Raw genomic sequence first — 14,537 nt, 5'->3', positions numbered from 1 at the left:
GCCCTGACCTGCAGCAGGCGCGCTGCGCCCTGGGTTCTGATCCAGAGGGCAGACTGTGCTGTCAGTGGTGCTGTGTTTCAGCAAGATCTGGCCCGAACAAGACGTGACAAAAAGGAGATACACTTCTGAAGGCTCGAAGCAAATACGGCCCCACACTGTGATGGGGGGAAAGCCCTCCCTGGGTGCCTGTTGGCACAGACTCTGCAAGTCTTTGCTGGAGGACCCCCCCCTCCACCCCCACCCCCAGCCAGCCATCGCTCCAGGGCCTGGTGTGGTGAGCGTTACTGGCATCTGTCTCGTGCTTGGATGCTTCTGAAATGTCGCATGAAAGGAAGAAGGGCAGAGGACCCTTTTTCTGTGCAAAGAGCAAGAGAGGCTTTTATTTATTTATTTATTTATTTATTCATTTTTTAAAGATTTTATTTATTTATTTGACAGACAGAGATCACAAGTAGGCAGAGAGGCAGGCAGAGAGAGGAGGAAGCAGGCTCCCCGTTGAGCAGAGAGCCTGATGCAGGGCTCGATCCCAGGACCCTGAGATCATGACCTGAGCTGGAGGCAGAGGCTTAACCCACTGAGCCACCCAGACGCCCCAAGAGAGGCTTTTAGAAGCCAGTGCGGCTGGGGCAGGTCTTGCGGGGGCCATGGCTTCATGTCCCATCTTGCCTGGGTCTCCTGGGGAGGGCTCCTCCCTGCCCGCACGGTTCCCGTGCCTGAGCGGACTTTCTCCAGATGGCCGTTTTCAGTTTATTGTTACGAGCTTGTGAGTCATTTCTCATGAGCTGCTTATGAATATGTACCTGTTTCCCAGCTTCCTGTCACTTAACCACAAACACCTTTCAGCTAATTCTTAATGCCCGGCAGCGTGCAGAGTGCTCTGGGAGGACGGCTTATCCACCCAGTGCTTTCAGCCGCTGACTCACATTTTCAGGAGACTCTCTTGCCCCAGCCGGATGCCTTTACCCAGGCTGGGAAGTCGGTCCCACGGGTACGCGGGGCCGTGTGCTCGCGTCACTGGGGGGCAGGTGAAGGGCCCCATTCATTACACGTGTTAGCGGTGTGCGGATGGTGAAACTGAATCCGAGTTTCAATACCGTGACTCCTGAGGAGGGTGGAAGCTGGGCCTGACTCTGACAGCCGCCGGGCTGCGTGACCTGTGGGACCCGGCCTCTGTTGGTTCAGAAAAGAGGACACCTGCAGGAGAACCCCCGCGCCAGGCTTAACTAGAAAGGGTTTGCCTCCGGGCCTCCGCACATGTGCAGTTGGAGAAAGCGTGCTTATCTGCAGGCAGACAGCGGGGTTGGTGTTCCGTCTGCCAATAACCGTGTTACTTTGTGTCCTTGCTAATTTAATTAGGAAGGGAGCTCCATCTCAAAAGCTTGTGCATGAGTCATCGGGATGCTCGCGGCTTCGCGGTGCTCCTCTGAGTGCTCCCCGGGACTCCTGTCTGTTACTCCTTGTACAGACTCTGGGAAAGCTGCACATGGTACACTCGAGGTTACTTCCCCCTCCGCCTCCAGTGCTCTTCAAAACAGCTTTGGAGTGACTCACCAATCATGTCCTCCCCACAGGGCAGATGGACATCCTCCCAGGAGCCAAGATGGGTCTGTTTTCAAAGGCAGGCGAGGACATTTTCTCCTGATTTCCTAAATCACTTCAGGCTGCCTGGGGGGTGGGGGTGGTGTCTGGGCTGTGGGGTGGGGAGCAGGGAAGAGCAGTCCTGCAGGGGTGCTGCCTTCCGGGGTCGGAGAGTGGCCAGATCCATCTCCAGAGCATGGGCCTGAGACTCCCTGGGGATGCCCCTCTGGGAAGTGTGGCCCCTGCCCCGAGAGGAGAGCTGGGCCTGCTCTGGCTTCTCGGACCACGGCAGCCTGTGTTTGGGGCCAGCCACAGAGCTGCCCTCGTGTGCTCATGCCCCATCCCTTGCTCTGTCCCTTGCTCCATACATGTTGTCCAAATCTGGGCTTGAGCCAGTCCTGTGAGGACATGGGGATGGGACAGACCCCACTCTGGGAGCTCCTGTTGGGGCGCGTACATGCTGCCGTCACTCCCTTTCTTCCCCTCGTGGCCTGAGGTCCAGCTTGTGGTATCCTCTCTCCTGTTATCAGAGTTTTCTGGCTGTGTGGACTTTGTCCCTGATGGGGCTGGAGAGGTGGTGTGTTTCCACTTCTGAATTTTCCTAAAGAAGACTTCTGAGTAGCAGGCTGGGACTTTTTCCTCCATAGCTCATCCCTGTCCCGTTGTGTCAGCCTTTCAGCGAGCTGTCCAAGCCCCCGGGCTGAGGCAGAGGGGACGTTTGGTCCTGTCTTCCTTGACTCAGTCCTGGGCATCAGGGAGGTCGCCGGGCAGAGTGTGGAGAGAAGCAGAGCGTGTCTCCCAGGGAGGCCATGGCCTGTGCCACGCAGGCCCTGCTTGTGGAGCCGTCGAGCCCCCTCCCCTCCAAACACACACAAGGGCATGCGCCCCGGGCCCTGGATGCAGCATTTGGCATCCTGTCAGGCACCCCACCACCTCAGGTGCTCACGAGCCATGTGCTGAGTTGCGTGTGAGCAAGGAGGGTTTGCTGGCTCTTGTTTGCACAGCTCAGGGTCGGCGACCTGAAGACTCTCCATAGTTGCAGCGAGCGAGTTGGTGAGGTGATGCCTTAGTGGGACTTAAGCAAGGGCAGGTGCCATGAAGTACAAAGTGAGGGCTTGTTTTTATTCTTGGTATCTCTTGGAACTATCACGAAAAATTTCACACAAATGAAACAAGAGAGACCTTAATGCGTGTGGGGAGCCCCCATGCCCATCTCCAACTTTCAGAACCTTGTGCTTTTAGACTGTGCCCACCTGATCAGCCCCTGCCCCGACCCTCATTTTCTGGAAAATTTAAAACAAATCCCAGATACCACAGCTTTTGCCCATAAACACCTACCGCATGGATTTCTAACACACGGAATCCTGTGATCATACTCAACAAAATGAAGGATTCCTAAGCATCAGGTCATGGTTTAGGGTCTCCCAGTGGTCACAGAAAATGACCTTTCACAGTAGTGTGTTCAGATCTGGACGCTGGGATTGTCAACATATCTAGATCAGCACCCGTGGCAGCTTGGCCCCTGGAAGATGCTGGTCACTGTCCTGGGCGACTTCTCATTCCACACCTGACTGCTCTTAGCCGCCTGCTGTCTTTTCAGCCCATTCCTTTCAGCTCTGATTTCCCAAAAACTGGGAGCTGTAGCTAGTTTTGATTTTCAGCTGAAGGAGAATACTTCATAGATTGGCCTTGACATTGTAAAGTCTGCGCGATCTTCCTGAAGGAAGAGATATTGCTAAGGAGAAAGAGTATCTCCCATCTTCGTTGGTTTCCGATAAATATATGTAAACTAATGCCGGACATGCCTCAGGAAGCCACAACATTTAACCCATTGAAGTATAATTCACATTAACCGGCAGATCCCAGCTTTACTGCAGACCTTCCGTACTTCTCAGGACGGTGCATGGTGAGGGAAGGAAGCGCTCCATGGGCCAGGCTGCTGGGGGCTGGCAGCAGGACTCACTGGGGGCCGCCTGTTGGGTTTCCCTGAGTTCCTGGGGGCACCTGAGTGGTCTTGGCCACCAGGGCTTGGGCACTGTTGGCTGTGGTCTGTAGAGGGCGGGCAGGCGGTGCCCAGGAGAGGGCAGGTTGCTCAGCAAAGGAGGAGGGAGGCTGGTGGGCCAAGTCCTAGGGTAGAGGTTAGAGGCCCCACTGGGGTGGTTCAGACCAGGGAGAGGGCCGGCGGGGGGGTGGGGTTGAGTATTTTGCTGCCCCGATGAATCACTTGTGCCTTGAGTTGAGATGTTTCCATGTAGTGAGCCCCCTTTTATAAATTAAATGAACAAGGGTGTCCAATGTCCGGTGTGGGAATTGTGCAGCTCACTCCAATTGGGTGCAGGGAAATGCTGGCTTCATGTCAACGTTGTAGGAAGGTACATTGGCCCCTGAATTCAGACCCCAGTGATCACCTGTGACTTGCACAGTGTGTGAGAGCTGGTGCACAGTCGCGCACCCTACCTCACCCCTGGCGGGGTTGGGGGGTGCGTGTTCAGGGGGCCAAGCGTCTCCTGCAGTGTTCTGTGCAGACACCTGCTGTGTGCTCTTGGCCCGGCACCGTCCTCCTTGCTCCAGCCTCCATGCAGACCATGCTTCCCTTCCATCTTCACTCAGGCCCAAGACAAGCCACTTTTTGCTGGGCAGGAGACACTCCTGAGTTGTGGTCCCCATATAAAGGCTTACATGTTTCTTCAAGACTTCCTTCCTGTCATACCAACACCCCCCCCCCCCCCCAACACAAGTGTCCCTACTGCGGGGATGTGACTTTTCTCATTAAGTTAATTTTTACAGAAACCCGGGCTTCTCTTGTTCCACATCAGTCCACATCCTTCATTCAGTGTCCCCATCCTGAGGGCAAGTGAGCTTGGCCCCCACGGCCCCAGTCTGTCCTAGAGGCACGTGTGCTTCCAGATCAAGAAGGCAGGAAGAGCCCCAGATGCCCCCTCAGGCTGTGGTCCTCATTTGGGACGGGGCATGTCGTGGCCGCGCCAGCTCGAGGCTGCCTACATTGGCAGAATGCCCAGCCCGCACCCAGGAAGCAGCGCTCGCCCCCCGGGACCCCCGTTCATTGTAGCACGTGTGGGAGCAACAGCTGATTCAGCGGCAGAGCCAAAGCCAGAGCTCAGACTGCAGCTTATGCATCTTCGAGGGAACAACCCCTTCCTGGGCATACATTCTAGCATGTTCCCTGTTAGATTGGAGTTCACACTGGAATAGATGATGGGGAGGGGGGCAGGGGAGAGGAAAGGAATGCTATCATTCTCACTGCTAGAAAATCCGCTGACTGCTCCCTGGTCCCAGGGGAGCCCCCTCAGACACAGTTAATTCTCAGCGCATCTCCCGGGCGGGCCTGTTGCTGTTCCTGCCTTAGAGATGCGCCCGAGTCTGAGAAATGAGAGGGAGGAGCTCGAGGTCACGCCTTGGGTGCAGCCAGAACAGGCTTTGAACCCAGCTGGTGGTAACTGCCATGGCCCTGGTGTGGCTCGGCCCTGTGTGCCTCGCTCCTGCCCTGTCCATGGGGACCCGGAGGCTGGGCTGCCTTCTGTGTCTGGTGTTCCACGCTGTGTCCCTGGGAGCAGGTCCATCACCCTAAGCCTGGGAAGTGGACACAGAAGGGTAGCCGCTGTTGTCAGCAGTGTGGGCTGCAGAGAGCAGCTTTATTTCAGAGAATGTTGTGGGGACAGGGACTCAAACCAGCACCTTCCCAGTGGAGAGGCCGGACAGACAAACACCGGCCCCATGACTGATGCCAATGGCCCTGGTGAAGTGTCCCGTCTGTGGTGTGTGTTGTCCCATGATGGGAACAGTCTTCCCTGTAAAAACATGCAGTCCCAGTCCAGTTATGAGGAGAACACCCGACAAGTCCCAGCCAGGGGACATTCTGCAGAGTACGTGATCTGCACTCCCCTACCCTGTCGCCATCATTCAGAACAGGGGCAGGAGCCTAGGAGATGTGACGCCCAGGGGTCATGTGAGAGCCTGGGTGGGGGGTTGGAACAGGGAGGGAAAGCCCAGGCACCTGGCGTACGCGGGGGCTTCAGTGAACCAGAGCTCGACACACCAGCCTCATGGGAGATGCCCCTCTTGGGGGAAGCGGGAATATGAGAACACTCTGCTATTTTTAATTTTTCTGTAAATCCACAACTGTTCTAAAATAAAAAGTTTGTATGAGAAAATAAAAATGGATAGAAGATTGGCTGGAGTGAAGACTGGGCACTATTCTTGCTGCTGGAGACCTCAGACCCCACGACCGAGTGTCTGCAAGCCAGTGGCGCCCGGAGAGGAGGGGCCGCTGGGAGCTGGGAGACAGCACGGTGCAACCCCCCCCCCCCGCCTCCGCCTGTGGTGCTTTACCACCTACATGAGGCGAGCCCCCCACGTGCAGTTTAGGATATTAATTTTTTGCGTTCTTTTACCTTCTCGAGAGTTTCCTGGCATCCATGCCTGTGTCGCTGAGAGCCCTTGGTTTGGGAGACCTGGGCATGCAGGGAAAGGAGAGGAGGAGGGAGGGGTGAGGTCAGACGCAGCGTAGTGTTTCTGTGCGTGTGTAGCATTGGTCCCCACCAAAGGGATGGGGCCAGAAACAGAAATGATAGGAAAACCAAACTGTCACCGTCCCAGGATCCTGCAGGTAGAAAATCCAGTTCAGATATGTGGTCAGAATAAATGAGTGTGCTGGGGCCCTGGGATACAAACCCGCATGCGGTGACTTAAATTTGCAGTACTGAGGAGAATGGGCTGCTGAAAATGCCAGACACCTAGGGATAAGTCTAGAGATTTTCAGTTCCTCCGCACTCCGAGTTCTACAGCATCTTTGACAGCAGTGAGGTGAAGTGCTAGTCTGTGTCCACGGATCATATTGCTGTGATCCTGATCTCTCCCAGCTCTCTGTACCTACATGGTCCCAGACAGAGTTAGTCCCCTTCTCACCCCTCCCCGCCTGCCCCTTTTTTCTTTTTCCTTTTTCTTTTTGTCTTTCCGTCTTTTGGAAGACAAGCTGATTCTAGAATTTATGTGATAAAGGACCCGCAGCCCCCAAGATGGTTCTGAAGCAGAAAATAGGGACTCTTGCCTTGCAGCAGTTAGACGGTATGATTATTGGCACAGATATGAACAAATTGGCCAATAGGACAGGGATGCTGATAGAACTCATGTGCTGACCAGCAGCGAAAGTAAGACATCTTAGTAATGATGAGATGTTTGGCCGTCCTCACTGAAAAAAGCCAAAACCCAAAGACCCCTACCTCACATCATGGGCAAGAGTCAAGAGCAGAGAGGTGGGGACGCATGGGAAGGGAAAGGCCACGGGACCTACAGGAGACAGTGCCATAAAGTAGCTTTGCAGCCTCCAGGTGGGGAAGCATAAGCTCTGAAAGGACTGATGGATGGGACCATCCAGAAAGGCCGTCTCTGAGATGGATGTAACTGCCGGAGAATCCGTGGTCAGAATTTGTAAAGAATTCCCCTGAGTCCAGAGAAAAAAAGACAACCCATTTTTTTTTTTTTTTTTTAAAAGGGGCCCAAGATTTGAATTCAGAATAGTCTGTAAGTGCCTAGGGAGATGCTCGGTGACTTAGCCCTTGGGGAAGGACAGATTTCACCTTCTGGAGACACTCTTGGGTCTCCACCAGGTAGGACAGTAGTGTATGGACAGAAGGCTCTCTCCATCCTTTTTGCAAGTCTTCCCCTTGCTTCCCCCGCTCGCCTTTCCCCTTCCCTTCTCTCCCCTGCCCTCCTCTCTCTCCTCTCCTTCCCCTGCCCTCTCTTCCTCTCCCCACTTCTCTTCCTTCCTTCCTCTCCTCTGCCCGCCTTCCCCTTCCTCTTTACTGTCTTCCTTTCCCTCCCCACTCCCTACCACCCTCCTACCCTCACCTCTCCTCCCCACCTCATTAGGTAACCTGTGTGTGGATTTTTCACACAGTGGCTTTATTGGTGCAAGAAACATAAATCTTTGTGCAGCATTCAAGTGCAGACCCTCTTTGATTATGTACATCAGGGAAGGGGCTGAACCTTTTTATTCAGTGAGTTTTTGCTTTTTGTGTTATAGATGATGTGGCTATTGTCACAGAAATTGCTTCAGCCTCCACATTGTGCAAGCGCGGGCTGACCCACTCTTTGGGGTGGGGCAGCAAGGGGCCCTCCTGCCCTGGGGTGGCCGCCGGGGCTGCTTGGCGTGCCTCACGCCCTTTCCCTGTGGCGGGTGGCCCAGGTTCTCCTGGCCCGTGTCTCTGGTGCCTGTTTGACCTTCTCAGTGGGTTCCACAGATGACCTTAATGGAAGCCCATCATGGCCACTGGCCGTGCCCTTCCCCACTCTTCACGTTCCAGGCCCCAGCGTTTCCAGACTGCAGAGCAGGAGGGTGCCCTCATGAGATGGCAGTGTTCTCTGGCGGGCCAACGAGCACATATCTGGGATTGATTTCTTGCTGGCCCCTCAACAAGGTATACCCCAGTCTAGTGTTCGGAAATTCCGTGAGTGGACCAACTCAACGGAGCCATACCTTGATTTAAAACACATGGGCGGTAACTTTTGGTTACGCTAATAACCACATATCTTTTCACTTATACTCTGAACTGATTGCATTGAGAGTTGATGCCTCTTCCCACTCTAGTGTGGATAGAAGTCACGTGACACGGGGCAGCATTTATGCATTTGGCTTTGAAGTAATTAGACCTCTGGGGCTTGGGGCCGACATAAAAAGTTCAATCCCAAACTCAAGGAAAGGTCTTTCTGTAAGCTAGGATGCTGGCCTGGTGCTGTCGCTGACTGCTCCCAGAATTCAGAGATTCCTCTGGAAACCTTGCTCGCTTCTTGATTTCTCAACCACTTCTGGTTCTATAGCCTTCACTCAGCTGGAAGCTGAGGTCCTCCTTTGAACCTAGTTGCGGAGCCCGGAATAGGATGGCGTTCCGAGCACCATGGCCCTGACCCTTGCCCACTGACAAACTGCAGCTTGATTAGAATTTTCAGAGGGCCCTTCTGGTGTTTCTGAAGGTATTTATAGTGGAATTCAAATTAAAAAAAAACAAAACATATATACTTTTATCAATTTTATATTTTCAAAAATGAAATTTTAACCTTATCCAGAAGCAAAATGAGTTTCACTTACTTATTTTCTTGAAAAAAAGTTCCAGAGTGCTTTTCGGTTACCGTCTCCAGGTCTCTCTCAGGGCAGTGACGGCGCTCACGTGGTGGAGTGCTAGGCTCACAGGTCAGCCCCTGGGCTGTCCGGGGTAGTCCTGGTCCATGGGAGAAACCCTCATGCTCCTGGTCGGGGTGTTGGGGCCTGCTGTTCGCTTCCACGATATGACCCGGCCGGCCGGCTCTCCTGGCTCAGGGAGCCTGGATGGTCTTAGCCCCGGAGGTGCCTGGTGACTGCTGTGACCGTTGGGGTATGTTGCTGGTTTGGGGAAAAGGGTCCCAGGTGCCCTGTGGTGGACTCTCCCGGTTGCGCAGGTGTGGGAGGCCCTAGTTCCCTGACTTCTTTGGGGGCCTCAGGCCTCAGGAGCACACGTTCAGCTCTCCTCCAGGTGGTTGTTTTTATCCTTGGATTGTGAACATTTTCAGAGACACATGGGCTGCGTAACACTCCATGTGAAGGGCATGCGAGGGGTTACCCAGGGCAGGTGAGAAGCAAGGTTCTAGTACAGTCTGTAGATCTGATGTCACTTGCCTTGTCTGCATTGGGGAGCCCGGGGTGCCCGTGAACCCGGCGCTCTCTCCTTAAATCACGAGAGTGACCGCCACGTCAGTGTCCTCATGACGCGCCTGTCACTGCAGGCCGGTTTACACCGCTTGTCAGGAGCTAATTTTAAACCCCAAGTGTGATTCCTGGAAGTTTTGCCAGAGTTTTCTTTCTTTCCTATCTGAGAGAATATGGAAAGTCTCGGGCAGTCTAAAAGCAGCCTGCTCCGGGTTTGGGTGGTGGCCGGCTTCCAGCTCCCATCTTTGCGCTCAGCCTGGAGAGACAGAAACAGGGCCGGGATCCAGGCAGGGAGAAGTGATTCTTTACATTGTGAGTACCTGGCCAAGTGCTTTTCTGAGAGCTGTTTGGGTGTCTTGGTTTCCTGGAGGGCCCCCCAGGCACCCCCACGCTGTTTTCAGCTGGGTCTCCTAGGGCTGGGTTTCTGCGAACACCCCAGGCCGTTTGTCAGCATCTGAGAACAGGAGGAGCCGTCCCTGTGTTTTGATCCTCTCACTGCTTGTGGTCTGGGCAGAAAAGCCGTTCTGACGAACACGAGGAGGTGTAACGTGGCCGCGAGACAGACATGAGCCCCGACGGCCCAGCCGCACAGGCGTCCGGAGGCCTGGCTCCGCTGTGGGCCATCTTTCACTTGGGGGCTATTTTGGTTGTTCTGCAAGGGGTTTTTCATCTTCTGATTCAGCAAATAAAAATAACGTGTGATGGAATCCAACCTGTTCTCTTCTGAAAGTAAGAAGGACACATGCATTTCCCTGTTTGCCAGGAGTCTCCCTGTAGACTTCCGAGTGTGAAGTGTTTGCACGGGAATGAGAGCCACTTCTGAAGCCCAGTGCTTTCTCTCTTCTCCAGATGGACTTTCTGGCCGAGACCAGCCCGTGGAGCTGCTGAATCCCGCCCGCGTGAACCACATGCCCAGCACGGGTAAGTCCACTCGTCTGGCCTAGTGGGGGCTCGGACTCCCCCAAAGTGCTGTTTGGAGGCCCCACCACGTTGGGGGGGTGTCTGGAGGGAGTAGGTGGGCCCTCAGATCATCTGACCCCTGTGCCGTCTCCCGAGGGAAAATAGGCCATTTGTCGCGGAAGCCGGTCAGGCATTGGCTGTTCAAGAGGAAGGGAACTGTGGCTCTTTTCTGTCTTGAGCTCTGGAGGGCGTGTTCTTCCCGAAAGTGCCAACTGCTCTTTTGAGATGTTACCTCAGAGTCGATCCATAGGAGGACTCTGTGGGGCAGAGTTCTGAGCTGGAGCTAGGACCAGACGTCCCCTGCCTGGCGAGGTCGAGTTGCCAGCAGCCATGGGACAGTGGGAGGGTCATGCCTTTCACCTACCCCGGCCCAGGCTTCTCACAGCCGAGGCTCTCCATGAACTTGTCTCCCAAGTGCCTTTTACTTTTTTTTTTATGAGCAAAAGAAAATCAGCCATGATTATGTCCTTTATTCCATATATGATCTTTCTACATTTCATGCTTTAAGCAACGCTTTCCAAATCTAGATGGCGTGGAAACATTTTTCTTCTTTTTTCGTTAAAACAGTCCCCTCTCCCTGTCCCGGGCCCCATGTAGTGACTCCAGGATGTCAGCTCAGAGCCTACACACCATTTGTTCTGTGCCAGCTGCTTGGCCTTATTGAAAGAAAGGCAAACCTCTAAAAGGCTGGGATGTGAGTGCACTGTAGACTCCTGAGCCTGCGTTTCAAGACTGCGCTGCTGGACCCTTGCCTTCGCCACACCCCGAGGCCTCTGTCTCAGTGGTCTTAGCTCTGCGGCACCTCCTGGACCCCAGCCTTCCTGGGTACCACCCTGCCTGCCCCCTCCGTGGGCAGTGCTGGCCAGGACGGGGAGGTGATGGGCACCTGCCTCTGCCCCTGGTCCCCTTAAACAGAGGCTGGAAGTGGCGAGAAAGGGATGTCCTTCCTTGCATAGTGATGCTCCGTGCTCTGCCAAGGGTCATTCCTGGCGTCTCCCCACACCCGAAGCTCCCATTGATTCTCTGCAGAGGTCCCTGGACGGTGCTCTGGTGCTCCGTGTCCCTGGGGCCGTGGGCACTCGCTTCACTGTCCCCTGGGATGCTCACAGCCCACTCTGTCTGCCGTTTCCATGCTTCTTCTCCAGGACCCCCTTCCTCACACCTTGAATTTTGACTCCAGGTGCAGGGAGGGGGGCTTCGGAATAGCCTGTGCGATGCTCAGGTTTTACGTGCAGCCTGTGTGACGGAAACCGCCTTGATTCTCACTTGCTCCTGGGCTCACATCACCAGTGTTACTGTTGTCTGAACACAGAGTCCTTGGGTGGTTGGGTGTCTTCAGGCAGCTTCCTAGTGCTCCTGTCCCCCCTGGGTGTGGGACAGAGAAAGAGACTTCCTAGACAGCCCCATAGGCCACGAAGGTGGGAAGTAGTTGTTTTCAGGTGAACCAGAAAGAGGTGGGCTCCCGATTAGTTTTCCCGCTTGGAAAGGACATACTCCCTGTTGAGACCTGATATGGCTTAGGGTGAGACAGCCTATGGGCTTCAGATTCATAGGGGACCTGGGGTCCTGCTGACCCACTGGCTCTGACCTGAGGCTGATCGTTTTGTGGATGGGGATAATCCTTCTCTGCAGGATTCTTTTTTTTTTTTTTTAAGACTTTATTTATTTATTTATTGAGAGAGAGAGTGAGAGAGAGCATGAGAGGGAAGAAGGTCAGAGGGAGAAGCAGACTCTCTGTGGAGCCGGGAGCTCAATGTGGGACTCGACCCCAGGACTCTGGGATCATGACCTGAGCCAAAGGCAGTTGCTTAACCAACTGAGCCACCCAGGCATCCCTCTCTGCAGGATTCTTAAAAGAATCACACATGTGTCTGATTTTTAGTAGTTTCTGGACAGATGTTCTGTTGACAGACACGTCCCGTTGTCCTGTTGACAGACATACTGAAGACGGTGTGTGACTTAATTGTGACAGCCTCTTCGGGGTCCTTGGATGATTCTGATGGGCCTCTTCTCCTCTCCTTTGAGGAGACCCACCCAACTTGAGAAATGGTGTCTTGGGGAATGTGGCCCCAAGTCATTGAAGCAAATTGTTTAACTTCCTGGTAGCCAGACCCCTCGCTGGTAGATTGGGGGGGTGTGGGGGGACAATGCCATGTTTCCTCCCTCGCTGGCCAGCAGTGTCTGCGGTGTGGAAGCCATGCCCACGGGCAGCCTGCCAGGAGGGAGGCATGTGCATGGTGTAGGTGTGACTCTGGGCACGAAGCTTGCAGGTCGAGGGCTGCTTCAGAAGCTACTGGAGCGAGGGGCCTTCTTAGCCCCTCCACTCTCGGTCCATTCCAGGCCACTCTAAACCATGTCCTACAAGGAAACAGAATTTAAACTTAATATGAAAACTCCTTTATGGCCGCACTGATGTCACTATACAGTTCTTCGATGACTTTTCTGTCAATCCTAATTTGCCCCGGCACATTTCCTCCCCACTGAGTTTAACCTTGACACTCAGCAATGTGATAACATGATACTTATATGTGATTCGCAGGAGTGACTCCAGCCTTCCCATGGGAACTTGTCCTCTCCGTAGGGAGGGGTGCCCGGCCCCTGTTCTGTTGGTCTGGTCTCACTGCTGGGCCCTTTACTTGGGGAGGATGGCACCTGGTAATGGTTCCCTTGACGTGTGGTTCGTCTTCATGACGTCTGGCTTCAGGTAGAAAGCACGTGTCCCATCTTTTTGGTGCGCCATCTTGAATTGAGGTGTGAGATAGTTCACGCAAGAAAGTCTGAATTGTCGAAGAAAAAAGCCAAAAGCCTTTTTAGTCTGGGTTAATTCTGCTTTCTTCACCTACCCCTGCAATGTCCTTGATGTAAACAAGGTTTCCTTTTTGTTTTCTTTTCCAACTGATCTTGTCACTGTGACTCCTGGTTAACATCCCAGTCCTTTGTTTCTTGAAGAAGTGAAGTGGCACCGTTACAGATGTGACTACACCTATTCCCCCTTCCCAGAGGCTGTCCTTCCTCCTCCTGGCTGGGGACTCAGGGCACAGGCCCCGTGGCCTGGTGGGACTGTTAGGAAGCCATGTCAGCAGCTCAGTTAGGTGAGAGAGAGATGTCGGAGTTTGAGGGGAATGAGAAATGCCCACCTGAGCCAGGGGTCTGGGTCGTGGGGGACTTGAGAGACATTTAAGTAACTCATTTGTGAATCAGTGTCATATTTTTGAAGTAACAGACTTTTCCCTCTGACTCCAAAAAAAAAATGCGTGTTTATTATGGAGGAGAGTCATGGTACTGAACGTGTTGGGGGTTGGCTTCCAGAATTGGAAGGGGAGCTTGCTTGGCACTGTACAGTGTGGACGCCAAGAGGCCCGCAGCAGCCTTGACTGAGTGAAGGGGTTGAGAACAGTGTCTCCGTCATCCAGGAACAAAGTGGAGGAAAACAAGACCTGAATAAGAACAGGGGGCCCCGGAGGCCTAGTGGCTCAGTCAGTTAAGCAGCTGCCTTCAGCCCAGGCCCAGGTCATGATCCCAGGGTCCTGGGATCGAGTCCTGCATCAGGCTCCCTGCTCAGTGGGAAGCCTGCTTCTCCCTCTCCTCCCTGCTTGTGCTCTCTTGCTATCTCTGTCTCTGTCTCTGTCTCCTAAATAAACAAAACCTTTACCAAAAAAAAAAAAAAAAGAACAGGATGCACATATTAAGCACTGACTGTTGATGCAATGGCCTGTTGAGGGGCTGCTGTCCGTCACGCGTGCACTCATCACAGCAGCCAAGGGTCCTTGCTGCCTGAAGCACCTCTGCCCCATGGAGAGGGGACCGGGAACTTTGGGTCAGGATCACTCTCTAAGGACACCCAGCATGTAAATTATGGGGCAAGACCTCTGCTCTGTGCTGCTGGAGGAGAGACCACCTCACCAGTGTTGTGACCCCTGTGCCCAGGGGGACATGGCGGCCGAGTCGAAGGATGGGAGCTGCGTGGATGAGAAGCTCCAGCATGTTCCATAGGTGTGGGATTCAGGTACCATTTCCTCCAGATGTGTGTCCGTAAAGCATGTGAGGCTCGGTTAGGGGGGTTTCTGTTTGAGGCTGTTTAACAAAGGTGCAGTTTTTAGAAAGAAAATTGTGGACTTTTGAAGAAATTACAGAAACTCAAAAGAAAACTTACCCAAACTGAGCAAAAAATAAAGCTTAACTTTTAGCACATGGATTCCCACATCTTAAAGGGTATCGACCCCCACACTGTCAAGAGGTGGTTGGATTTCCTGACCCTCGTCTTGAGTTTTGGAGCAGGAGCTGGATGAGACTAGCTGGA

At 53.7% G+C, this 14,537-nt stretch overlaps 1 protein-coding gene across 8 annotated transcripts in view; it reads left to right on the top strand.

Moving 5' to 3' along the window:
- HDAC4 (histone deacetylase 4) overlaps positions 1 to 14,537 on the top strand; it is a 284,239-nt gene that overhangs the window by 126,820 nt on the left and 142,882 nt on the right. For 4 of the 8 annotated variants that reach the window (XM_047721540.1, XM_047721541.1, XM_047721539.1 and 1 more), the window contains exons 1-2: positions 9,436 to 9,589; positions 10,127 to 10,198. In XM_047721540.1, the coding sequence (XP_047577496.1) occupies positions 9,451 to 9,589; positions 10,127 to 10,198 (211 nt within the window). In that variant the 5' untranslated portion in view covers positions 9,436 to 9,450. Of the gene's footprint in view, positions 1 to 7,101; positions 7,206 to 9,435; positions 9,590 to 10,126; positions 10,199 to 14,537 lie in introns of those variants that run through there. The other 4 variants (XM_047721543.1, XM_047721544.1, XM_047721545.1 and 1 more) reach the window with 2 other exon arrangements.

Source organism: Lutra lutra, chromosome 3 (genome assembly GCF_902655055.1).
Source record: "Lutra lutra chromosome 3, mLutLut1.2, whole genome shotgun sequence".
NCBI classification, from domain to species: domain Eukaryota; kingdom Metazoa; phylum Chordata; class Mammalia; order Carnivora; family Mustelidae; genus Lutra; species Lutra lutra.
This window is presented reverse-complemented; position numbering and strand designations above follow the sequence as displayed.